Source organism: Ciconia boyciana, chromosome 2 (assembly GCF_034638445.1).
Source record: "Ciconia boyciana chromosome 2, ASM3463844v1, whole genome shotgun sequence".
Taxonomy (NCBI): domain Eukaryota; kingdom Metazoa; phylum Chordata; class Aves; order Ciconiiformes; family Ciconiidae; genus Ciconia; species Ciconia boyciana.
In genome coordinates, this window is record NC_132935.1 from 126286189 (window position 1) to 126313193 (window position 27005).

The 27005-nt window shown below is 46.2% G+C and overlaps 1 protein-coding gene across 2 annotated transcripts; it reads right to left on the reverse strand.

Annotated features, from left to right (window-relative positions):
• Positions 1-1296: 1296 nt before the first annotated feature.
• On the reverse strand, positions 1297-25864 carry NR1D2 (nuclear receptor subfamily 1 group D member 2). 2 transcript variants are annotated; one of them, XM_072853983.1, is made up of 8 exons: positions 25548-25864; positions 21911-22171; positions 19863-19951; positions 18758-18902; positions 16551-17167; positions 12932-13117; positions 8827-9037; positions 1297-4360 (listed from the first exon to the last, which is right to left on the reverse strand). In XM_072853983.1, the coding sequence occupies exons 1-8, from the start codon at positions 25561-25563 to the stop codon at positions 4164-4166; spliced, it is 1722 nt and encodes a 573-aa protein (XP_072710084.1). In that variant the 5' UTR covers positions 25564-25864; the 3' UTR covers positions 1297-4163. The 2 variants fall into 2 exon arrangements, with proteins under 2 accessions (XP_072710084.1, XP_072710083.1); XM_072853982.1 differs by lacking the exon at positions 25548-25864 and having other exon boundaries at positions 21911-22232.
• Positions 25865-27005: the final 1141 nt, after the last annotated feature.

A 27005-nucleotide genomic window follows, 5' to 3' on the forward strand; every position in this document is an offset into this window, starting at 1 on the left:
TAAAAAAAAGGTGGTATTCGTTGATGAAGGCCCTGGCAGCTGCTCGCTGTACTCATCAAAGAAAAGGAAGTGCCAATTATTTCCTTGTACAAACTGTTTCTGTAATCACAGTGCTCTGCAGTTCAGTTGCGAATGCTGATTCCCTCCCACCCTGCACACAGCCTGTGGGTCACGAGCCCGAGCGGGAGCCAGCTGGCTGCCCACACCCTCATCAGTGTACACTTTCACACAGCGACAGTCATACCTTTGTTTTCCTTGCAACATTCACCATTTCCTCGTGGAGTGAGGACAGAGACCGAGCAGGCTGCTGAGGGCACGTTCACACTTGAGTCGGCGCTGCCGACTCCAAGTCCAGCAAGTTTCCCACAAACAAGCACAAACTCTTCATGTCCCCATCCCCAGAGCATCTTGCCAAACTGGGAGGGTGGGAGAGGGAGAATGGGATCATGTTTTTCCTGGGAAGCTTCCCCACCCTGTTCCCCCATTTGCTGTGGTAAGGCTCTTGCAGACAAACAGGGAAAAATTACTGGTGACCCATCCGGAGCATCCCGGCAAAAGCTGGCAAAAGCTCTTCCCAAGGACCTCCCAGGCCCTGGGACCTCCAGGGCTCACGGCCCTGCTCATGGGGGCTCAGACTTGGTGGCAACAAGGGAAGCCATATGCAAACACGCCACTGGAGGAAACATGCCAAGAAAGAAGAAAAGAGGTTTTGTGCTGTTATTTTTTCCAGTGCTGGCAGTCATAATTTTGTTTCTGTTTTGATTTTGGGTTTTTGTTGGTTGGGTTTTTTTTAACCATTGATAGATACAGCATTTCCTGGAGAAGCTTCTCTTACCTCCTAAAAGACTAAACACTTCAAACTAGGAATCAAGTTGGAAAAATCAAACAGATCTTTGCCCTTTGTAGGCTGTTTTCCATCTACCTCTTATAACCTAGCTTTAAGACTGTCTTTACCAAAAACTAAACTGTATACATCTTTTCAGTTACAAGGTTATATTCTCAAAATGTAATGAAGGTGTTTAAAATAACTATTTTAATGACGCTACCCAAAAAAGTTTGTTACCTGTAATAAGCGAAGTGCACCAGAAAACCCCATCCAACCACCTGGCAAGACAGCCCAGTACCACGGGCGGACCGAGATACGGGCTCCTGGCCACTGTGCAACAGCGCAGCCCCCGTGACCTTACAGCAGCTGATGTTCTCATCCATTACTGCTGCTTTGCTCACCTCGGCATCTTGTCCTCCCCTCCAGATTTCGTACAGAAAAATACAAAGAACACAGAAACACAGTTTAGCTCGCTGACATAATGCCCATATTTAATCTTTTAAAACAAGAACAAAATCAAGAATAAAATCAAGAATAAAAATTTCATTTAAGTCATACAGTACATTAATCTTTCAGCAATGACCCAATCTACAGTACTCAAATACCTGGCATGAAGTCTATTATCTCAGCGTTTAACAAGTGTATAACCAGTGACACAGTAAAAGAAGAGCTCACAATACACAGCTAACACGATGAGTTTAGATTTTCTTCTAAGAGTCCAGCTAGGGTTTATAATACGTGGGTCACTTTTGAACCGTACTTTGATCAACTTTTTTCTTCAGTCAATCTGTTTGGGGCTTTTTTTTCTGTTACATGAGTTTTTCCATTATGTACAGGAAGATTATTTCAAATGAAATCGCACAAGTTAGAATATCTATCTATAGGCATACATGGTCAATCTAACTAAAAATTTAATAAGCAGTAATTACTCAGTCCTGGTTATACATTCCTAAAGGCTTAATAATACAGTTTTAAGAAAAAGAAAAAAAAAAACAAAACAAAACCAAAACACAACAAAACACAGTTATAGGGTGGCAATGTCTGTAAGAAGCCTCCTTCCCTCCCAAAACAACCAAGGGTTAACTGTACTTTCCACATTTGAGATGGGGTCTACAAAGAAGTCATTTCAGCTCCTAAATAATACAAAACATGTGACTGTGTCCTTTCTAAAGTCTGAATGGTTCAATGCGAAATTCAGTGAAGCTCTCAAACAAATAATACTGGTAGGATGCAGACCGTTAACAGAAATTAGGACAATATGCCCCGAGAGCACATTTGGATAGCAAAACCGTATGTATTAAGGGGCCGTTATCCAGTGGTTAAAGTAGCTTGACGCAGGACAGCTCTCCCTGCAGCAGCTGCGGAGGAGGGGAAAGGGTGGGCTCCTCTGCTCCTCAGCCGAGGCTAAAGCCAAATTTTCCCCAGCTCTTACTCACACACCTGCCCCTCCTGCTCTCGGCCCCCTGGCCAGCGCTCCTTACCACTTTCCAAGGGGACATCCCCCACCCAAAGGTGACGGGAGCCATGGTGGGGCAGGCGGAGGTCTGCCTCTGCTCCAGCTGCGCGGCAGGCATGAGGGCTCCCATCGACTCGCTGCTGCGCAGGAGCTGCTCCTGCACGGCGAGCGGGAGCTCCGCAGTCTGGCGGCCTCGACTACCGCATACATCTCAAGGCAGTAGCAAACGGAGAGGTCTCTCCCTCCGCAGAGTAGCGTTACCAAACGCTAGAGACCCAGAGGGCTACCTCTAAGGTAAGTTAACTAAACACAAGGGTAATGGAGCATCTTCCCACATTAGCAAAACATAAACATAACTAATTAACACAACTGCTTTGACTTTTTTAAATCTCTCTTTTCTGGTGCCAGGTCCTGCTACAAATGGAGAAAACCCACAGAGCGCCGCTTTCCTAGATGGAAAAGCGGCAGAATCTTAAGCCTTGAGGATCTGCTTTTTAATTTGCTACTGGCATAAACAACAAAAAAAGTCCCATTTGTTTGGTTGGTTTTTGTGGTGTTTTTTTAAGAAAAAAATCCAGACCATCCCGTGCACCTTCTCTGCACATACACACACACGCACATGCACACACACCAATGGAGAGCTCCAGAAGAACAGGCATGGGAACCACAAAGCCCAAATTGTGAAAAGACACGGGGAATCTCACATTTCTGTGTTCAACTCTCATTTAGCAACGAAGCAGCAAAATGATGTATTGCAAGAAATAAATGGTCACAGAACGCATGTACACCCAAACGCAACCATGGATACATTTTTCCCATATTTTTTTTCTGATAGATGCTGTACTCATCCGATAGTTTCTTTCTGGCTGTGCTGAAGTTTTTGAAGAGCATCTGGTGCTTCTTTAACCTTTATCAGAATGTAAGAACCTCAGTGGCAATGAACAATCGATCTCGTTAGTGCCACAACCAACCATCTCCACTTGAGATTCTCTAGCAAGCCGTTCCGGAAGTTGAAGCTGCCTCTGCCCCTTTGGTGCCACTCTTGTTTTTTTTTTTAAATTAACACACACAGCATATTAATGCAAATTTGATGTTTTCTAAAAATTAGAAATGCTCAGATAATTAGTTCAGCAATATGCAAAGTGCATCTATTTGGTTCTTTCCATAGATCACCTTCTGTTGTAAGTTTGAATTCCTTCACAGTTTAAAATATTGTGAAGAAATTATATGTATACTTTATGTATAGAACTATTTATATACATACACATATATACACACAACTCTGTACTTTATATAGCCATAAACACTCATTACTTAACTATTTATATTATATACACATGGCATGAACACACGCTTAGTGAAGAGTTGGTGCAGGCTGAAATCATTCCATCGGATTTAATGGAATAACAACAGTGAAACCATGAGTGAGTTATCAAGAGACACAGACATACATCTATTAGATAAGTGAAAGACCAATTAAATCAGCTCTTCCATGTTCCTATTAGCACAGGATTGTTCCCACCCCATTCCATGCTCCGTATGCACATACACAGCTATTCTGCATTCGGTTTACATGAGAGGGCAGTGGTGGTTCTTTTTTCTAAGTGAAAGAACAGTCCATATTTACTCGGGCTCATTGCAACTTCTTCTGCAGAAGTGCGGCACAGATGGGTCTGGACGTCTTGGAGGACTCTGAATGCTGCGCCGCCGTTAGCTGAAAGCACCTGCTGAAGCGTTATTGCATGGTTATGGGACAGCTATCAATTGTTCACAGTCTGTGAACTCTCCCTCTCCAACAAGTGGTACAACTGTATAAATACATATTTTAGCACAAAACAGTTTAACACGAGGCAAGTCCAAGTACAGATGAGACCTAAAGGCCTATGGGTGAACTTTAAAGGCCAAGAGTTCTTCAGAGTGCATGTTGTTTAAGGAACGCAAGTCAGGTAATTTCAAAAGGAGTTTTGTGAAAATAGAGGCTTCATTTGGGTGATTTTTCATGATTAAGGTCCTTAATGCACGGATTAGTGTTTCCTGAAGTGCCTCCACAGAATTGACATTTTCTATTCCAGAGCGATCTAAAGGGGGGGGAGGGGAGAGAAGGGGGGGGAGGGGGAAGAAGAGAGATTGAACGGAGGTAGTTAGCAACATAAAACCACTGCAAGAATCACTCACTAAATTAAGAAGCACAAGAAAACTTAAATACTTATGCCAGAAGTTTCAAACCCACATACCAAAAGTCTTTCAAACATTATTTAGTGTCAACTTTGCACAGTATTAATCTCACACTGAACTGGCAGAATTCAATCACCTTTTCTGTTTCACTTACCCCCATTTCCAGAAAAGGACAGATTGAAGTACGCGCTTGAATTTTTTGCTGAATCACAACTTTCAATGCAAGGAGAGAGGCAGGGCACACTGAAGTAAAAATTTCAAACATTTCTCAAGGCTGGACACAGAACCCTAAACTTAAATCGGAGGTTCAGGGTTGAGGAGGAAATGGCATTCAGGACAAGCCACACTCATATCTGCACAATGGGATCCCCAGGGGCAATGGGAATACAAGGCTGGACGTGACTGGGCACTATTTCTGAGTGTGTTCAGAAGCACTTACAAAATGAAACATGATGCACCCAAAAATTCCCAACTGAGGAAGAAAAGAAGAATTTCAACATCAAGAAAAATATTATGCTTTCACATACTGCACTCACCCTACGCCCGAAGCATGTCTTTCAAGAAAGCTGTATTTAAGAACATGCCTGTTGTCTGTAGGTGGAACCTAAGTAAGCAGCTTAAAAGGATGAATTTTTAAGCAAAACATCTCACCTAATAACCATGCACACTAACTGTTTTTCCAAGCTGTAGCCTCTCTTCTTAAATGCTATGTAAATTCAGCAGGGCATATATATACGCGAGTGACGGACACGAACAGAAATGTGCTTTGATGTGTACATGTACTTAAGCACTTCACAGAACTGGGACACAGAATGACAACAGCTTTCTGGAGTAGCACTGAGTAAGATCGTACAGTCAGAGTAGGAATCCCTTCCTTATGCTGTCAGTGTCAACCCAATCGGACTTCGCAGGTGAACACAGTCTAGGAAGTCCTCCTGGACTATTCAGTGCAGTTCCCTACTGCTATGGGAAAAAAATATTATACAATCCACTTAAGGATCCATCTTGAAGCAGTTAATGTGTTTTTTTCCTTTAGAAAGATTGTTCCAGAACCTTCTACTCTAACAATTAGGAACTTGGATTAATATCAAATGATATTTATTAGCACATATTCCACTCTTCTGTGAAGACTGTCCATTAGGTTTGATAGCTGCTCTCCAAAAGACGAGTGCAGAGATGCCTCTCTGCCTTTATTTGTTAAACTATCTATCCCACGTGCCCCCCGCTTCACAAAACCTTTAGGTTTGCTCTATCCTGAGCAGGGATGATGACATTTGCACAGAATATGCCAGATGAGGTTTCTCAAGAGCTCTGTACAGTGACAGCAGTACTGCCTTGCCTCTGAAGGCAGACGAATGCAGTCCAGTCTTTCCTGGCTGCCTCGGGTGAGTTACTGTAGCTTCCTCTCTTCAATTAGTCCAAGTCTTTCTTCTCCCTCTCAGTCTACTTCCAGTTGCTCCCAGTGGCCAGCAGAAGTTGGTTAGTACTATCCCAGTAAGAGAGAATAACAGAGCGTGTGTATTTTATATTCTTCTACCACAAGGCATCACCCTCAGTTAAGAGATTATCTGGTCTCTAGACCTGCACGAACCACATTCTTTCAGCTTTGCTTCCACCTTGCTTCTTCCTTCTTCAGTGCCCATGATCCATCTTGCTATCTCCCCTCCATCTTCAACACATCCAGCTAACTGAAGCCAGAGGTGAAGCGTTCTTTTAGTTTTGGAATGGTACCAAGGTAATTCCTCAGCACCACCAGAAACACTCCCACATCCTCACTGTATGGCCCTGCTTTTTCTTTCTTTGCCATAGGACACCAAAACAAGAGGATGTACACAGTTACACACATTCCTTGCTACTACCCCTGCTTCTTCTTTCTGCACATTCTAAATATTCCTCATAAGAGTGGTTATTCATCCAGTGTTATGTGGAGATGCTTCTGACAAGTGTTCTCCCCACTAGCACTATTTACAGAATTAGGAATATTTCTTTTTTTCCACTGGCTTTTTAAAATTTATTTATTTTAAACAACTGAAAGTCTTTTAAAGGTATTTTTAACTAGTTCAGCATGGTGTTTTATATTCTGGATCACTTAATCAGGATTCAACAGTCACACGTTCATGCCTGCTTCTGGAACTGATGTAAATCTTGACTACTGTATTCTTTTCAATCTTCTCTTGAGTAACTTTCATTCTGAGATGAAGAAGTCTTAATGGCCTTATTCTTCCACCTTCAGTTCTTCTTCCAGTTATGGCATCTTTTGCCTTTGCCTGCACCTCCGTGTCATTCTCTCTGATGCTGTTCCTCAACTCTTCCTCCTTCTCTAATTGAGCTCTGCCCCACCTTATGGGAAACGACTCTCTGGGTCACACTCCACCTTGAGGGGTGGGGTGCAGAGGATCTGTCGTTCAAGATCTGTTTAATCAACGGGTGTCCACAATCCTTCAGCTGTACAGGCACCTTCTCCTCCTGGCAAGCCCTCGCACTGCGAGCATCTTCCCCAGCTCTGTTGGGGGCACTTCTGTTCTTCTTAGGTACCTGCTCAAGCGTGAAGCTTGCTCACTTACTCACATGGGCAAGTAACGACTGCAGCACTTCAATTCAGTTGCAAGCTGCAGAGTGAAGTTGATCTGAAAATTGCTGAACTCACAGTGACCGTTAAGGTTACTACTGTGTCTGGAATATGGTACAAATGCAAGTTTGGGCCCAAATGTTGGAAGATTAATTAAGTTGTACTTTATAAAACCGTAGAAGTATTTTGTGAAGATGTCCAGGAAGGCTGTGATCAGACTGCAGATCAGATCACAAGAGAGCTAAGATAGGTAGCAATAACATCCAAAGCTATGATCTGAAAAACCCTCAGCAGCTGCAAGAAGCCTGAATACCAAACACCTCTTCTTTTTGTCCTGTTGCATGGCTCCGACATTATGTGCTGTACATGTTACACACCATCCCTAAGCTAAGCCCTACTGGGAGCTAGCAACAGCACGGAGCAGTGCTTAAAAGGCTGGGGGGGGGGGGGGCTGGCTCTGTGCTAGGACCACATTTAACAGATCAGATACAGCCACTTACATTCAAAACAGGTGGCACAGATTGTGATATTCTAGGGCCCAGCAGCTGAGCAAGCAAGAAGAGTGGCTATAGCCTAGTTGCGACATTGCACAAGGAGGGAAGAGGCCTGGTTCTCAGTCCTTATTTTAAAGGTTGTCTCCAGTTCTCGTCAATTTAGTTTTTGAAAGATAAAATATGTAAAGCAGAGTCTGGAAAAGCAACTAAAACCCCAGGTTTCTCTCTGCTACCTGAACATTTTCACTAACAGATTACCGTGCCATGTTTCCTTCACGCTGCCATTCATTCTGGCTTTTGAAGCTTGCAAACTCTGTGCCACCCTCTGCTCATTACCACCGCTTACAAATTGAAGAGGCTACAGCTGCCCCATCCTGTGCTATCACATTTCAGTTAGGCCACGCACAAAGCTATTAGACTGAACTATCCTACCTTGTTTACAGAGGCTTCATGTGCCTACAGCACTATCTCTGGGGTGCCCCTCCCTGATAAGAAAGATGTGGGTCTAAACCACTCATGTGGAAGAGGTCCACTTGTTCAGGAAGTGAGTGGCCCCTCAGTGCTGGCTTATTGTATAAGTGGGCACTACTAGCATTCCTGCTAGCTACCCCTAGAGAGCTCCTTACCCAGCAAGCAGGGATTCTGCATCTTGTATTCCAGGCATTATATGCAGAGCTAATGTGCCTAATTTGAGGCTTTAGATAATACTACAGAAGTAGGTGCTTAATCCTTCTTTGAATCTGGGCCAGGGTGTTCTGTATATCTGGGGACTGAAACAAGATATGGGGCCGGTGAAGGTGTTAGTGGATTGGCAGACCTTTAGCGGTAAGAAGTCACGATGCAGATGAATAGGGCTTTCTTGCTGACATAGGCAGAGATCAAACTGTTGGATTTAGACTTAAGTAAGATATGCAATAGACTTCAGTGACGATACTTGGAAGTAAAAATACCACCTTATCCCAAGACTTAGGCTGTGCAAGTCAGGAGTAATTTCACTGATGCTGTCCTGTGAAACTTAAGATGAGTCAGACAAATAGCTTCTAAATGGCCATCGGGCAGCTATGAGATGCATTTTTGCATTTTACAGAAAGTAGTAGGAAAATATAAGCCCATTGTCACATTTTTCCAAAAGGCAACATTAGAAAGAGCAGGTATGTAAAAAAGTAAATTACAGGCTGCTAGTAGCTTAAAACCTACTAAATTGTGCTTAGACGTGAAATAACAGGGTATACATTTTACAGAAATCTTTTAATAGAGAGCCATATTCAAAATTTGGCAAAGGTGCAAGTTAACTTTCTCTCCTTACCAGCAGATACCAGGACAACTGCTGTAAACAAACTCATTTCCTCATCACTAAGTTGCAGGGCATTTAGTTTCTCACTAAATTCAAACATTGAGTTGAGCAGATCACCAGCTCCCATTGAATGCAAGTCATCCACACTGTACTTCTTTCCGCTCAGGAAGGTGACGGTACGTTCCTTTGCATCAAACAAAGATGCAAACCGTACCATTAAAACCTGGTAAAAGAAAAAAGGAACAACAAAAACAGATAAATATAAGTGGATTTCTAGAAAAGCCAAAATAAAATTAAACCTTTTAACATCATTCAAACTGTCTCATTAACCGCTGTACAAGCATTCTATACAGAAACTGTCAGCATGCTATTGAGCTGTAAAAAACAGTGCAAGCTCTGGCCCAGTAGTCTGAGAGAAACAAACAAGTGAAAAAATTAGCGAGTGGATGCAGGGGAGGGGCTACAGCACATGAAAGGGAGGAAAATTAAAATTTAAGCCTCAGACAGCATGAGCCACAAAGACAACACCATTCATAAATATGCCAGTAGGACAACTTGCTTAAGCCACTGAACAGCCAAAGGCGTACAGAGCATTAAAAGAAACGTTTTCTTGGCCACACTTATGAGGAGCAAAATGAAGGTATTGAACCAGATTCTCGCTTGGCGTAAACTGGAGCAGCTTCATTGAAACAATGCTTATTTACACCACCTGATGATCTGGCCCACTAGGCATTCTTTGGGAAAGTACCATGCCGCATTGCTGTACCCACAGGAATGTTAATGAGCTCTGGTAGAAAGGAGCCACGTGTACGGCCTTCAAAAGGCTAGGGAAGCAGGGCTTGAAACGGCACCTGGTCTGTAGCTGCAGCCGGGAATACCCCTTTGGTATAAGCACCTGGGCTGGAGCAGTCGACATGTGCTGAACTTACCCCTCTGGGCTGAAATTTCTCTTGTGGTTTCTCAGTCGTACTGTGAAATGTTTCCCTCTGGAATGGCTTGTAAAGTTTAGTTTGCTCGTGTTCAACAACCTTATTTACATTTTCAAGGTTTAAGTTGCACAGAACAGCCTTCTTATTTGGAGAAAATGAACCAACTGGCATGGGTTAAAACTTCAGACTTGCTGTAATCTCTTGGTGTGACAGTTGTCTCTTCTCACTTACCCTACATAACTGCATTAATTTAAATGTTTACTACAGATGAGAGGAGAACCAGGTTTTCAGCAAAGACTAGTGCCTTTGACAAGCTTAAAAAAGGAGGGTTCAAAGAAAATGAAAATGTTTGAGAATTCAAACACCATTGATGCACATTACATGACCTGCTCCTAAATTTTAAGAGCCAAATGACATGCAGCAATCTTGATGGACATATGAGCACTATGTATTATTCACCTTTGTCAGCTAAGCTATATGTCCTTTGACGACATTAACTACAGAGTGCAGAAACCCAGGCAGAAACCTAGGTGCAGAAGGCCTCAGAATACAATAAAAGGAGACAAAGGGCAGACAGACAAAGCTGAACTTGTGCATTAGCAGGGACCCACCAGGTACTCAACAACCTTTCATTTCAAAATGGTATTCCCCTTACAGAACTGGGCTTTAGAAACATGAACTTTAAATAATGAACAATCAGTATTAACGCCGGTACTCAAAACTGAAGCCCATGAAGCTGTGTTGACTTAATATTAAAGCAAAGACCTTGCCTATAGGTTTCAATGTCACCATTCTAACCCAAGGAAGAACAGTTTAGACTATGGTATAGCACAAGATTGATTCACCCTGTTTCACTTCAAGCCAGACTCCTGTCTGTGCACGCAGAGGATATACCTGATCAACCCTATCACCTGACCATAGCAATATAAGCACACAAAAACCTCCACACAGGCAAGTGCTTGCTCACTTCCCCATCACCTGCAGCCAAATTACTGAGTTTGTGAGTCTGTGGAGAAACTGAGTCACTACCTCAATGGATCCAAGGGGCTTGTTAGCTCTAACATCAACTACATTTGGAGTGGGGGCTTGTGGAGGTGCGGGAGGACCTGTTCAAATCCAGTTGAGTTCCTTATTTTAGGCTCACTGCTGTTTCCGAGCTGGCTCCCATACAAAGCCATGCAAATGCCACCACGATATACTGAGCTCCCCAGTACTCCCAGTTCTAAGAGGGCTTTTAGGCTTACATGTGTGTGAATATATATAGCTACACTGCTTCTGCGCCAACATTGTCTCCATGCATCTTCTTACCCCCAAACGAACAAGCACTCCTTGAATACGAGCTGCTGGTAAGCACAGTGCCAAGACAGCCACACACTGGTGCTCAAGGGAGCCAAACCCAGCTCAGAGGCAGTACTTTTACTCAGGTTCTTCTATTAACACACAGATGTTGGGATATCCTAGTTTAGTTACCCAGAAGACAGAAATGACCTCGTATGCACCAGGCTTTCAAGATGCTTTTGCCTCTATTGCAATGGTTTCATTAATCCTGTTTTGGGTTTTTTTTTCCCACTGCTCTGCAGCATTATTTTTTTTTTCTGTTGCTAAGATGCCACACAGGCTTTTAACTACAGGTACCAGCTCACTAACAGAAATCATTAATGTTTCTTATAAACAAGTGACTAGGGATGAGCATGCAGCCATACATTATTGTTAATTCCCCTGGATATAGAAACCTTCTTATCAGCAGTGCTTGTAACTGGCAAAAAGGCATACGAATGAGGCTTGAGAAAAGCTTGAGGTGAAGAAAGGCCAAGACAAAACATTTTACTTGCAAAACATGAAGGTTTGGCTTTACATTATAGGAACAGTTCAAGCCTGATTTTCCACCCTCCTTGAGGGCACTGGACAGTATACCACTTTGAAAAGGAAGGAACCAACATTTTTGTGTAATGTGAACAGCAAAGTAAGAGACTGTAGCTGAAGAAGTGAAAATACAGCCCTTAGCTACAGGAGTTGTAGATGAATATTAAAAGGTCAAGAATAAGTATAATGGCAAAAAATACATGATAGCAAAATGGAAGAAACAAAGAAACTGACATGCTCCAGGCACCAAGTCTTCCAGTATAACTTGTACCTTCCAACCCAACAATGACCCATTTTAGAACCAGTCTGTATAAATGCAGATAAAAGACCCAACACATTACACGAGAAATTTCTTCAGTTCAGGTAAATACAAAATCCAGCATCCATCTTTGAAAGAATAAATCAAGTAAACAAGGGCAAAAGCATCACCAACCCTGCCCTCCCCAGAAAAGCACAGTAACATTGAATTCTTGGGACTTCAGCTTCTCTGGCCCTCTGTGTTTAAACTTCACATTTGAGTACTTATAAAATGTGCATGGTCTCCAACAGACACAAAAGTCTAGAAGAGCAACTAAAACCTTAAGTAAAGGTCCCCTGGTGAAGGTCACTAATTATGAAACAGCACCAAGCTCTCTGGTATCATTCCCAATTTAATACCACTAATTCACATACACATCGTGCTCGCAACTGGCTGAAATTAACCACGAGGACCTGGTGGGATTACTCTAGAGTAAGTCAGGCTGCAGCTGGTACACGGTATCTACAGAGCTGCAGCAGTACAGCCAGATATCAGTGTTACTGCTTTGGAGATGGAGGCTTCAGCAACCCCCAGTTGCCAGCAAAGGCTAGTGGTAACTGGTCAGGATGGATGCTCTAGCTTTGGCAGGGAGCACAGTGGCAGAAGGAAGGACATACAGAGCAAAAACCACATTCCTCTACAAAACTGGTAAGTCAATAGATAGCTTTCTAAACTATCCACCCTTCCAGATGCAGTCTGCTTCTCTCCAGGCTAAGCAAAGGGAGCTACCAAGGTAACTGCTGCTATACAAAACCATGAAACTCCTCATTAGTCATTTATTAATGCCCAGGGAAAAGGAAAGGGTAAAAGGACTGAGCACTTTTGAGCTACTTGGAAGAGGGACAGCTCACCAAGATTTGACCGAACAGAAGCACTGGCCACCATCAGCTTAAGGAAAGCTCAGAGCTAGCATCCACGAACAAGCTGGTTTTGCCCGATACAGCCCAGTTCTATTTATTTTTGTTCTTAAGGGGGTCAGACTGATGCACAACTTGTCAGGTCTGCACTATACACACAGTGGTCTCACCTCAAAGGTCCCAGCCTTCAGAAGATTAACCTGGTCATGTTGGGAGAGATCTCGGAAACCTGGGATGCGCTTGGCAAACTCCACCACTTCCTTCACCGCAGGTGTAAAACTCAGGGAAAACTCTTCCCAGACTTCATGGCCAGACTTGTTTGGGTCCACATGGGGAGTCTTACTCATTGGGCAGACCTGATGTTTACAAAACATACAAAGAAAACAACTCAAAGATATAATTCCAAATACTGACAAATACTTGAAAGAAGCAGGTTTATTCTTCAAGAAAACTTTGCAATAATGACGCATAGAGAAAAAAATATCAGTATTCCTCAGTCAACTCCCAAAGCAACTAGGTTTCTTCCCCTCCCTTTAAAACAAACAAACAATAAAAAACCCATGGCAGTCCATTAGCAGTCTGTTTCTAAATTTGCTGACCTTGGAAACGCCAACATTGTTTATAGCGAAAGACTTGAGAACCCAGGTTATGCTATTCTTTCCTGATGTCACTCATGCCTGACATCTGGATTTCTCTTACAGGTATTACCCCTCTAATCTCACAATTAATCACAATTTCACAATCAACCGCTTGTAATCTCAGTCACTACTACATTCATTCTCATATACCTTTGTTTTGCAGGCAACTAAAGTGATTCAGTCACGGTGACAAAGGTGTCAACACCAGAGCAACGAACCGAGCCTTGGTTTCCTGAGTCACAGGTGTACACCCTCATTACCAGGACAACCTTCCTCTCCTACGTGTTTGCTTTTATATGTATCACTGAAGGAGGACCAAGGAACTGGTATTCCAATTTTGCTCAGTCACAAGACAACAAAATGTTCTTTCTTTTATACAAACATACAGCGATTTTTTGTGGGAAAGTCTGAATCCATTACAATGAGATCAGACATATCAGTCAAGGCTGACTGCCAATAAATTCCCTCTGTAAAACCCAACCAGCGCTCTGAGATATTTCAGTTCTGCTTTCTAAAATTTACAACTTTTAATGAAGTTTAAACCTTTTAAGATTCATTTCACCTGTCATCATCAAGGATGAGAATTCCTTTAAGTATTCCTCACAAGTATACTAAAAAGTATATGTAATCCTACATAATGTCAGCAAAGCAAATAATAGAAAACAGTGAAATAGATTAGCAATTCCTCAGAGCTATGATGCTTTTGCAGGGCATCTTGAATCTGATAATCGCCTAGCAATTCTTTGCATGGAAGGTCCTAAGAACCATTACTAAGATCCATTACAAGAATATATTCAACAGGTATATACGTGTGTGTGTGCATATGTATTTGACAACAGCTATGGAAAACAAGATGGAGATAGATACACTTTTCTGTTTTGGGGTTTTTTTTCCCCCAGATATCAGTTACTAACTGGAGAGTCAATACACAGAAAGCTCTCCCCAAAAGACAAGGAACAGAACTGCAGATTTCTTGGTTCAGCTGTGAATCACACCATCATTTGTGTGCCCGAGGACAACGCTGAAAACCAAATGATTACTTGTGGGGTAGAGGAGGACCTTTTCCATAAACTGAAAATCATAAAAAATTTTGGCAAAAGGAAAGCTCTACGCACACAACTAGAAGCATGGCAGACACTAACCACTGCTCTGTCCATGATACTGCAACAGTTCACACAGGTATTGTTAAAAATACAGTACTCTCTGAAAATAAGGAATGTCTGGTTCAGCACCCCGCTCTGAATCAGACACAAAAATCACTTCAGTTTCTCATCCTACCATGGTTTACCCTAGCTCCCAGGCACTCGGTCCTGAGGGGAAACTGCCACTTTCTGCCCCTGTATATTATGTTTAAGCTCTCTTGAGACACCTCTGCCCAGGAGTCCTTCCTATGGGAGGAGTTGTCAGCTTGTGCAGTCACTAGCTCTCCTTAGAGGAACCTCTTCAGGAACGACCTGTTCTACTTTTCTGGTTGTGGGGGTATTGAGTAAAAAAACCAAACCCCTGAACATCTGTCTCCATACTGGTTCAGAGCCTAATTACACTCCCTTACAGCTATTGACTCATTTTGGTTGGATCCTGCTCTCACTGAGTTCTCTGGCAAAACCCTCATTCATGTCAGGGACACGGGGGGGGCCTGCAGTGCTCTGTTGGATTCAGGTTTGTTTCCTCATCGTCAGCTGCGTTAAACCTCCCTGCAGCTGCTATGCATAGGTCAAATTGACTGGTTGGGCCTCTGCAGGCAGCGTCACTCCCTGCCTGCCCATACGGACAGGTTTAACCTCTGCTTCTCAGGAGTGCAAGAATGCCGTTGTAGTGACTCCACATACTTTCCCTGCAAGGAAGAAAGGTTGGGAATGATTACTATTTGCCATGGTGCAGTGCCCGGAGTCTACAATTAAGGTCAGAGCCTGCTAGGGATGCCATGGTCCACATATGCAGTAGTCAAAGAAGAAAAAAACCAACCAACCAACCAAACAAAAAAACCACCAACAAAAAAGGAAATCCAGCATCAAAACAAAGAGCCTTCACTGTGCAGAGATTTTCAGGGGCCTTCAAGAACCTGTGAAGACTCTTCACAAACTAGGAGGAAGAAAAACACCGGCAGCCTGAGTACTTCAGAAAGGTCAGGGGCTCGCTCTTCTCGACAGGAGCGCAGGATGAGAACGAGGATGTTATGTTCTCTCATCCCAGGCGGTTCCAGCGATAAAGAGAAGGACAATCTATTTTAAGGGGCTTGCAGAGCTGGTTGCCTGAATGGCAGAAAAACAGCAGGTGCAAGGCAAACGGGAGGGACCTGTTAAGGAAAGGAAAAAAAACAAAACAAACCCACCAAAACGCATATGCAAGAAAATAGGAAGCATCCTTGTTAAGAATTCAGTGAGAAAATGCTCTAGCAATGTCATCTAAGGTACCCAGAAGTGTGTTCAGAGCCTCACTTGTGTAAGTACTACAGAAAAGACCCTGAACTTCTTTCAAGCGGTTTAGCCATGCATCTTCCTCCTATCTCTGTTCAGATTTGAAGATGTTCTAGGGGAGAAGGATGCATAGCCTTGAGTCCCACTGAGCCTCTCAGAATAAGCCTATCCCCATTAAAACAAAACAAAACAAAACAACCCCAACGAAACAAAAAAACCCCAGCCTACCTGGCAAGAGAGATTTTAGAACAGACTAGCAAGGCATGCAGACTGGCTTAAAATCCTAGCCCTGAGGTTTCACCCCAGAAACTTGCTTTGAATACCTTTAAAGAAAATACAGCATATCTGAGTGTATAGATTATTTTAAACTGAGGTCTTCAAGAAGACTGAGTGAAGAAGGGAATTTATAAACTCCTAACATCCATTTTCATTTTAAGGCAAGCCAGTTAAAAAAGCCATGAGTTTTCTTCAACCAATGCTCTTTGACATTAGTCTACTTTCAGTCAGCTAAAAACTGAGCCAAGAAACCCCATCACTTGTATGATTTCAAAGCCTCTGCACAACTCAAGCCATTATTCTCCATCACAATTTGCGCCATCAAACCTGTGTCACTATTTTAAATTTCAGCAGTTGTGCCAATTGTGTGCAGCTTCACTGACTAAAGAGGCACAGCCAGATCACACCCATCGCTAAGCCTTTCACTAAGTCAAATCAAACAATTGATATAAATATACCAGATGCATTCTTCCTCCAGTGCTGCAAGAGTAAGTGGTATTCTTGTTTGGAGAAAAGCCATCTTCTGGGATCCTATCACACAGTCGCTGAGCATAACCACCGGTGAAGTTCATACAGTGGCCATTTGGGAAACACATGGCGTGTCCACTTGGATAATGCATTGCACTTCGCCCTTTGTACTGTCCACCAAGGTGCTGCTCACTTTCAGGGTACTGAGGGCCACCGAGCCCACTAACACAGTGCTCGCTGCTCAAGATGTACTGCTCAGTGTTCTTTGACACTCTCTCCCCACTCTGGGACTGCATCAGCTCTGCTGGGTTTTGAGACTGTTCTTGGTTGTACATGAAAGTGTCTTTGTGGGCCCTAGTGACCATACCAATCACTTCTTCCTTAGCCATGTCAGCGCTAGGAGGGGGAGAAGGGCTTTTGATGGTTTCCCGCTCTTGTTTAGGCTTGGAAGAAAGGTCTTCTTGAGGTGCTTGATCTTGATGTTCTGTTAACGCTTCATTGGGTAAGTGACTGCTGAACTGACTGTTCATCATGGTTTTCATGGCACTCTGCATTTCAATCAGCATCCTCTGTTTTTCACGTTTGGGAATACGGCCAAATCGAACAGCTACCAAGGTGGAGAAATGAAAAGTGGTGGGAAGAAAAAAAAAAAGTCAATCCTGAAAATGTTAGCATGCACACACACAGAATACACACCCCAACCAAAAATCTTGCCTTTCAAGGGAAGACTGTAACTGCTCTCACCAATACTACAGCAGGGGTATTACCACTGAAGTCAAAGAGCTTCCTGGGCGTAGGACAGGCGTGAGATATGAAGTGTATGCTATTGTTTACATACAAAGAGAAGGCAGCTCTAAAGCACACAATCTCTAAAGCCTTTTCCCCTTTTGCTACAAACCTGACTATGGACTATAAACACAGTTGTGTTTGTTAATTGTGAGGCTTTAAGATTGGATCAATTAAATCAGTACAACTTTGTGAGCTGACAATTAGCTGAATGTAAACACAGTTCATATATTTGAATAGAAGTCCTACAAGACAGCTCCTCATGGACCAATTATACAACTTGCCAAAACAGTTATGAGAATCAATGCTAAATGAAGCTTACCTGGGCAAAGTTACCTGATAACTTTGCCTTGACAAGGACATTTTCTGCTGGCAAGGGGATGGCCATTATTGTGGCTGCAGCACTTCTGACCCTGTCCTAGGGAATCTACAACTGCCTCTACCATCCTGTCCAACCACAGCCTTACAAGGGCTTATAACCAGTTTCGACTGATGTAATTATGTTCATGCAGTACTCCATCATTAATGCAACTAAATCTCTTTCATTAAAGCAGGTGCAACCTTGTGCGCAAACAAGCGCCTAGGGGATGAAATAACTCCTATGCATGACAAGAACTTGGAACAATTATTTAAAATAAGTTTTAACACTCCACCCACTAAATTATTAACAGCCCAAGATTCTTAGTTCTTGTGAAATAAACACCCAGAGAAAATTAAAAAGTGAAACAGAAGGAAGAGTTCTGGTTTGTGACAGTAAGTTGTAGCAGACTAATGAACTGCACTTTCAGCATTACATTTTTTAAAAAGTCACAAGGAGTGGATAGCCAGCAAGGTGGTGAGAGACGCAGCTCAACATTACCCTTTCCTCCTTGCCTTCCCCCTCCCTCCAAGAAAAGAAAAGAAAAAGAACAAAAAAAGAGCAGTTATATGCTCATCCCATGCACCCAAACCTAACTCTTTAGGCTCTAGAATGATTACTCTAAAGCTATCCACTTGGGCAGAATTCTCTTTCATTGAAAAAGCAACAGTAACAAAACAAAACAAGAAAAAGAGAAGAGTCTTGTTCAGATTCAGGCAGGATACAGCTATATTAACTCATTAAAACAAAATTGAGACTTCTGTTACAACCGTCCCCCTAACAGACCACTGCAGTGCATCCCACTGCGTTAGCCCCCAGAGACAGGAGGACAGCTCTGTGGCTAGTATTACATTACCAGTTCAGGAGAGTCACAGAGCAAGAAGGCAAGCTGATCTAGCAAGAAGGCAAGCTGATCTAAACGCTCTTGGACAGGGAACTTCTCCCTGACAATAGGGCTGGCTGCATTTTCTACCATTAAGACCCTTAGCAATCGGTTTTGAGGTGAGCAGCAGATTCCCTCTCAGAGGATCACTACGCAGTAGAGGAACATACCGTCTCTTGACATCCCAACAGAGAGGCATTTTTTGAAACGACACTGCTGGCATCTGTTCCTATTCATTCTCATTATAGAGCAGTTGTTATTCTTCAAACACTTCTTATACTGGATGTTTTGCTGAATGCTTCTTCTGAAAAAACCCTGTAAACAAACAAACAGGAAACCCCCACAACTATTATTACAGCACATGTGAAATCCTCCTGCCAAGATTCACCTCTCCGCAAGCACAGAAAACCTCACTGAGTCTCATCAGCTGCTTCAGAGCTATCAGCCCCAAGTGATTTTAAAGAACTTGCTACTCCTCATGACTTACTTCCCCTTTGTGTGTGATCTGTGTATAATGCAAGCTAGTTATGATTTCTAATTATAGAAGATGCTAAGTTGTTCCCTGCATTGTCAGCACCTAAGAGCAAAATATCTCCAGTATTACCTCTATCACTGTTCTGACAGTTTATAAGATATGCCCTCAATCTCCTATGACATCAAGTGCAAAGATGAAAGTCAAAATCAGACCTTTTTACTTCAATCTCCATAGTTTGGTAACAAAACCATCCTGTTGCACCAGATGACCTTCAAAGGTGGTTCATTCACATAACCCTTAGGCTGATCAACTCCTTCACAGAACCTAACATTTGCAGTGTTACAGTATCAGAATATACAGATCTACTGATGTGTGAACATGCAAGCATCCATTTCTGGCTTTGTCCATGGTAAAGAATTGCTTTTCCAAAGGTGTTTTGTTCTGCGTCCCAGCCCAGGTGACAACTCACACCCACTATCTCTTAATGCAATTAACATTCACGTGTCTTGCGTGACATGGTCCTTACCACCTCTGTCTCCAGTTCTTGTTCTCTGCCATGCACTCCAGGTCAGGCAGGATTGGACAAGGGGCGAGAACAGAAAGTACTGCAGAGTTTGGAAAATGCTGTGTATTGCTAAGTGGTTTGCCTTTTCCTACAACTTATACCCTGTCTGAAATTTCTCAGATTTAAGTTTAACAGAGAAGCATACCGACATTTTTCCAGCAGTATCACCCCTTTTCCCCCATGGGGAGAACTTAAGCATTTCACCAGCAGAGAGGTGAGCAGAAATATAGCTCACCTTGCAGCCCTCACAGGCATGAACACCATAATGAAATCCTGAAGCGACATCTCCACAGACTTTGCAAAGAAGAACCATGCCATTAAATTCTAGAATCAGAACAGAAAAGTCAAGGATATAGAAAAACAATGACAACTGCAAGAACATGTTTCCAGTTTTTAAAACCTGGACTAAAAGCAAAATATGTCAGGTCAGTTCAACATACAAAAAAATACAGCAGAGGAACAGAGAAGAATGTACAAAACCCCTGAACAGTTCAGGAAGTACCAGTGCAAGGGAGGGTGGAAAAAAGACAAACATGAAGCACCCAACAGAATAGGGAGAAAGCATGTATTCACTGGACTTTCAATCACAGTAGCATTGTACTCAACCGTAGAAAAAGAAAGTCTGCTTACATTTATGCACTTTTAAAAGGACCATTTAGTTAACTAGGCCACCAAAGTTCGGGCTCAATCTGTTTTTCCATCAGGACAAGTAAGCCCGTATAAAGGCTACAGTTTCCCCAACAGAGAATAAACATCTTTTCTTAAAAACAGAAATATTAAAGGACACTTTATTTTATTATATACTGTAAACAAGCCCTACGCTCTACTTATTTGATAACAATGTAGGACTGATAACTCAGCCACATCTACATATGTAAAGACTACTCATTTGAGTGCATATCCAGAACAGCATGCTTGCACACTTGAACTTGAAAATACCTTCTCAGCCCTGTAAATACGCTTGTGGTTTGGGTTTTTTAAGTTTTTCCCCACCTATTTTATTTCAGCTTGTCAATAAAGATTTTTTGCAAGTCCTAAGTGCAAGTCCTGGTCCAACATTGGTTTCACTGAAGCCAATGGCAATTTTACCAGGGACTTCAGTAACCACAAAGTTACCTTAACAGTGAGCAACAGAGACAGCTGGAAATACTCCCACAGAGCCATATTCTACCAGAAAAGTAATTTATTTGACATTTGGGTTTCATTTGTAAAGAGGAACTAAAACTTTTTTTTTTAAGGTTTTGAAAAAGAACCAAACCACTATTTTTTTAACAGAGCTAGTACTGAGCTAAAAATGTTACCTATCTATACATCTGAACAGTTTACAACAGGTTTCATCTTCAGGAACCTCTGCCCTGATACCAAAAACCTAGTTGCTAGCAAATTTTTAAGAGGAAGTAAAGGGTCTTACTATAAACTTAGGGTAGGAACACTTTAAAAAAAAAAAAAATACTTTTAAGGTAGAACTGTTACTTATTCTAGCTTCATAACAATTCAAAATGATAAAACAATTCTGCCAGTAAAAGAATTCAGCCTTCAAAAGACTAGTCTAAATTCCAGCTGAGTGTTTGTTGAAACGCTCATTCCAGTACTCAGTTTGATTCCTGCCCTTCCAAAACTGTTCAAATATAGTTCTTTATCGTTGATCTTCTCTGATTGCCAAAAAAAAGTGTGAAGCAAATAGCTTGAGCTAGATTGTTAAATGCATTTTAAAAGGCTATCCTTTAGTTCCAGCTTACAAGTACTTTGTTTTTTACATCCACAAATTAAGACTTGGAATCAAAAAGATAACAGTCCCACTTACATCTATGTGAATATAATATAATGTTTTGGTAATTTATTTATTTTGTTCCTCAAAGAAATTTGGGGGGAGGGAAGGAAAAGGGCCAGGGGAGTGAGTATGAAAAAACAGAGAAACTAGATTTGCAAGACAGCTCCAGAAATACACCTGAAGGCAACTTCTGATTACTATTACCTTTACTTTGCTGCATCTTTTTAACCAAGTGTTTGATTTTTATTAAGATCAGTTTTAACTAGTGAAAATGTGAAGTAAAGCTGGACTGTATTTATAGACTGTTAGAAGTTAGCAGCAATGGGACATCCATCTATTAGCATTTGTATGGCAATACCATATGTATTGCCACACTTATAATGCAAAAAGATAAATACGGAGGCTTTGCTGTGTGCCTTCACAGCAAGCCACACGGAGGACCTGGTTGTAATATATGGGGTTGTAATACATAAGGGGAAAAAGGTGGTTTCAGGAACTGGCACCAAACATACTTGTGACTCCACTATGGCCTTTTGTCAAACCAGCAACACTCGACTGGTTTGTTTTAATAGTCTCCTCCAGCCGATCGCTCTTCGGTGCCCCATCAGAGCCCTCGCTGCTCCGGCCGTTGCAGCCACTTTCTGAGGAGGAGCTGTTTGGAGAAGATGGTACAGGCGAAGAGGACGACTGGAAACCGCTGTCTGAGCTCTCGCTGTGACATGAGGCTGGGCTAGATGCCGAGCTTGAAGAGCTGATGTAAGCTATCACACCCCCTAAGGCAAGAAAAAAAGGCAGCACGTAGTGACATAACAAGCAGACATGCACCGCTGCCATGTGAGCCACGCCGTGACCCAGCACCACCAGACCCAGCCATCACGTGTTCCTGGGCGCACTCCTTTCCCTCCCTCCCTCAAGCTTGCTTCTTTCTCTCCATTCATTTTGAATGGCTGACCTCCCAATCTGCCCCATCCCCTTCTCCCGTCTTATCAGCCTCCTCTGATCCAAGTCGAGATGAAACAGCAGAGCCAAAAGACAGAGCAACAAGCCATGGTGCTGGCAGGACAGGTCAGCGGGGAGAGGGCACGGGGTGGCCCAGGGAGGGTTTCCCTGGCCACCCTCTGAGCAGAGCTTGTCTGGAGCCACAGCAAAGACAGGATCTTACAGTGCTGTGGAGCCAGAATGCAAACAAGCTAGGTTAGGGACAGAAGTAGGGCAGAGAGAAAGACTTCATGTAGGCTACACGCCAGAGGCACAGAAAGGAAGGGCTGGGAGGTGCTCATGATGCAGAAGGGAAGAGGGCAAGGGAAAGAAATAGCACTGCAGCCTGGTTAGCCTACTGAACGCCATTTGTCAGACTGCAAGCCTTTGTAGCATTTCTAGCAGCAGCTAAACTCCGACTGCCAGGCTGCTATTTGCAAACAGTCTCTGTCCTGCCGCGTCTTGACACACTTGAGAATCCCTCAGATGAAACAGCTTTTTGTCCTCAGGCAGACCTGGGAGCACTTCTGGCTTTTTACAGGCTCCTTTTTCTTGCTTGTAAGCAAGAGAAATTGTTTTCACTTCATTTGAGTTTGTCTCCAAGACTCAGCATTTCAAAAGTCAATATAAAAACATTCGATATTTCACACAAAAATTTCAACAGCGAAAGCCACGCAACTTTTTAAATAAATTACACTCAGCATCTTCTCTGTTTTATACCTGTATTGCTCTGTAAAGTCTCTTCACAGACGACTCAGGACATTGCAGCAAGGAACTCCACACACCAGTAAGAAATAAAAACTTTAAAAAACGGCCGTGCACTGGCTTCCTTTGGAGGAAAAAAGCACTGGTGTCAGTAGAGTCCTTGATCAACTGAGTTGGCATGGCAGGTCGGGGCCGTAGCCCCTTACATCAGCCATCACCTCCTCACAGACAAAGGCTGTTACACCTATTAGGCAGCAGTGTTATACAACCCTGGAAATATCACTGCTTGCAGGTAGAAATTCTGACTTACAAATTTTCATTACTTTGATCAGCTATAATGGTCCTCTTGGCATTTCTGCGGCAGTTTTACTGGCCCATTTCCTCTTTAACATTTGATTTTTTTCTACCAAGGAAACCACCACCAACACCCTAAAGAGCGTGCAGCCAAGGAGCCCCTGGCAGAGCCACCGTGGAGCAGAAGTCAGACCAAGCGGCCGTGCGACACGCGCGTTGCACGCAGACTGCTTCTCACGTTCCTGGACACCGGTGCCCCTACGCCCCACCGCAGCGGTCGTTCCTGCACAGATTTTTTAAGAAATCCTCCACGCAGCGTAGCACGCATCCAAGATCAGGTTTTTGGAGAAAGAAGGGTTGCAATGGACACACAGGTCCCACACCAGCATGAGAAAAAGACACTGTCAAACACACGTGCCGGTGTAAGACACCAGCTCATTGACAAAGGTCCTGCTGTCCCCCGGTGCTGCACGCGCCTCTGCCAGGTGCCAGGTCAAAGCTCACAGTCCACCTGGTCCAAGGGAGGCACCGAGTTTCTCAGCAGGCGCCATCCTTATCTGCAAGGGGCAGAGCAGGGCACGCAAACACGGCCCCTGCAGGGAACTCCACGCTGCCACCTCACCCCGCTGTCTTTAAACCCTGCCTCATAAAAAGAGATGCTCTTTTCCCTCAAGGGTAACACCAATGTCATAGGGGAGCATGGAAAGAGGATGTCTAGGGGGGGTTTTGCCCCTTGTCTTTTGAAAGCCTAAGGAGCCCCAAATATCTGGGCTGCTCCAGTACCCTAGAGAGCTTGCCAGTCTTATCTGTGTCACAGCCAAGATTCCTAATATTTTTGTTATTTTAGAAGCTACATTTCCCTATGAACCCTATTTTTGTTTGATCAGCAGTTAAAAGTTGAATCTCATACCCAGCGCAGGGCAACAACTCAAAACAAAGAGCACAGGCACAGTGATCTCTGCGCACGCACATGCATGCACACACCGGTACCCCACAGACGGGGACCCCGATGCCCGGCGGATAAGGCAGCCCTGGGTCTATAAACTGGTGGGGCTCTGCCCGGGGAGCCCGGCGGAGGGTGGCAGAACAAGTCCTTTCGGCTACGCCGGGGAACGTTTGGGGCACGTTTGTCACGTCAGGCAGTGACGGGGCCCTTCGGGTCCTACCTGGCAGGGATTTACTTAAGCGGGGGGCCACCGTAACGCGCAGGTATTTCATTTACAGGGAGCCGTAGGAAGCTGTAACGACGCAGAGGCGCGAAGGAGGCGGCGCACTGGCTACGCCGTTAGCCGCTTCACCCGGTCCCCAGGGTGCTGCTGCGGGGGAGGGGGGGGCGGGGAGGGCTCCCCCGGTCGGCACCCCCGACGTCCTTTATCACCCTCGTTAACAAAGAATGAAAGAAAGCAGGCACCGGGAGCGGGGTCACCCTGCCCGCCCTGCCTGCCTCCTGCCGCCGTGCGGGCAGCCGCGCCGCGCCGGGGCCGGGGCTGCGGCTTCCCCTCCGTCAGGCGGAGCTGGGCTGGAAAGGCCCGGCCCGGCCCTGCCCCGGCCGCCCCCTCCCGTTACACAACACCGCCCCCACGCACCGGGCCGGTCCACGTGCGGACCGCGCCGCCGCCGCACACGGCCGCGCGCGTGCGGGCCCCGCGCCCCCGCCGCAGCGCGTCTGTCCGTCCGTCCTCCCCCCCCCGTCCTCCACCGCGGCCTCGCGCGGCGGGGGCGGGGCCGATCGCCGCGGGGGCGGGGCCGCCGGCGCCGCAGCGGCGCGGCCCCACGTGTCCCCGGCGCGCCCCTCCGCCGCCGCCCCGAATGTAGGTCACCAAAACAGCGGCCGCCCGCCCGCCTCACGTGTCCACGCCGCCCGCCGCCCCGCGCCGCCGCCCCGGCTCTATTATGCAATCCGCGCGTCACCGCCCCGCACGGCCAATGAGCGGGCACGCCGCGCGGAACGTAAACACAGGGCGCACATGGCTCGCCCGGCGGGTCCATGTGAGGCGGCGCGCGGCCGTCCCGGCCACCAGCGGGGCCGGGGCCGGGCAGCGCCGCCGCCCGCCGCGCTCCCCCGCCCCGCGGCGGCCCCGCCGGCCCCCGCCTGTCCCCCGCCACCCGCCCGGCCCGCCGGGACCGCCCCGCCGAGCCCCCCCGGCCCGCAGCGGCCGCCCCGCCGCTTACCCGCGCTGACTTCCATGGCGGCCTCCTCCCGCAGGGGCAGGGGCAGGGGCAGAGGTGGGGGCGGCGCCGCGCTGGGCTCCGCCGGGCCGGGCCCGGCACGGCTGGGCTCGGCTCCGCTGGGCACGGCGCGGCTCCGCTCGGTCACTGTCTCCCCAGCTCCGTCCCCGCCGCAGCCCTACATGCAGCCGGCGGGCGGGAGGCGGCCGCGCTGTCGCCTGTCAGAGCCGCGGCTGCCCCTGCCCGTCCCCGCCGCGGCGCCCTCCCCTTTACAACAAAAGCGATCGGGAGCCGCGCAGAGTGCGGCACCGCCGGCCGCCCGCCCCGCCCCGCCGGCCCGCCCCGCCCCCGCCCGCCCCCCTCACCCAGTGACACACTTTCCGCGCCGCCCGGGCCGCGGGCGGGAGCGCTCACGTGCGGCGGGCGCGTGCGGGCGGCGCGCGGGGCGGCGGGGGCACTGCGGCGGCGGGGATTGCCGCGGAGCCGGGGCTCGCGCGCAGCGTACGCGGGCTCGCAGGGGCGGCGGGACCTGCTGTGGCCACGGGGCGCGCGCGGTGGCCCCCGCCGCGGCGTCGCCCCCTCGCCGGGCGCTGCGGGGCGGGGGCGGCCCCGCCGAGGTCACCTCCCTCGGCCGGGCCGGGCCGGGCCGCGCCGCTGCTGCGGTCGGCGCGGCGCTCGCCCACCGCCGCTGCAGTGCGAGTGCGTGCCCGCCGCGCCGCGGGGCACGGTGACGGCCGGCGGTGTCAGCATCCGCCGGCGGGCTGCTCCGCCGCCGAGCGCCGAGCATCGGCAGGAAATGCCACTGCTCTGATTGCCGCAGCTGATTAGCTCTCTCCCCTCCCGACCACGACGTCTGACCGGGCCGAGCGCGGGTGCTCCCTCCCCGGTCCGCCGCTTGTTTTCCCATTGCAGGGGAAAAGGAGAATCCAGGAGAGACCCCTTCGCGGGCGCGCGCACGCCAACCGCTTCAGCCCGGATAAATGCGGTGAAGTCTCGGGGCACAGCCTGTCCCCCCCCGGCCCCTCTCCGTGGGGGAGGGATGCGGCCCCAGAGGAGCTACCGCACCTGGGTGGTAAAGCAGGGATGTCCCCGCCGGGGGGGTCGCACCCTCCCCCCATCTCAGGCTCCCAGAAGGGAACCCGCAAAGAAAACCCACCACAAAAACAAGGGGGGGGGGGGGAAGGGGTCTCCATTAAGTGGACGCAGAGCCCAAAATGAAGCTCTGTCCTTCCTCGGCCCCCGGGGGGCAGAGGGAGATGCCTCGCTTCCTGGTGTATGTTGACCTCCAGACTGAGGAGGAGGCGGTGGGGTTAAATGAGGTTAACAAGCGGAGGTTAAACGCAGCTAAATGTAGTTTACCGCTTCCTAATTTGGGTGAGTTTCCTCTCTTCTCAAATGAGGTAAACAGGTCAGTTTGGGCGAGCTTCCTCACTTCTCCAATATGGTAAACGGGTGAGTTTT

Excerpts from the sequence above, each read along its gene's own strand:
- NR1D2 (XM_072853982.1), bottom strand. The coding sequence starts at position 22,232 with ATGGCAGCGGTGCATGTCTGCTTGTTATGTCACTACGTGCTGCCTTTT. Across the intron at positions 18,903-19,862 it reads ATGCCTGTGAGGGCTGCAAG|GGTTTTTTCAGAAGAAGCAT; the intron begins GTGAGCTATATT and ends GTTTGTTTACAG. Across the intron at positions 4,361-8,826 it reads AGTTGTCCTGGTATCTGCTG|ATCGCTCTGGAATAGAAAAT; the intron begins GTAAGGAGAGAA and ends CCCCCCCTTTAG.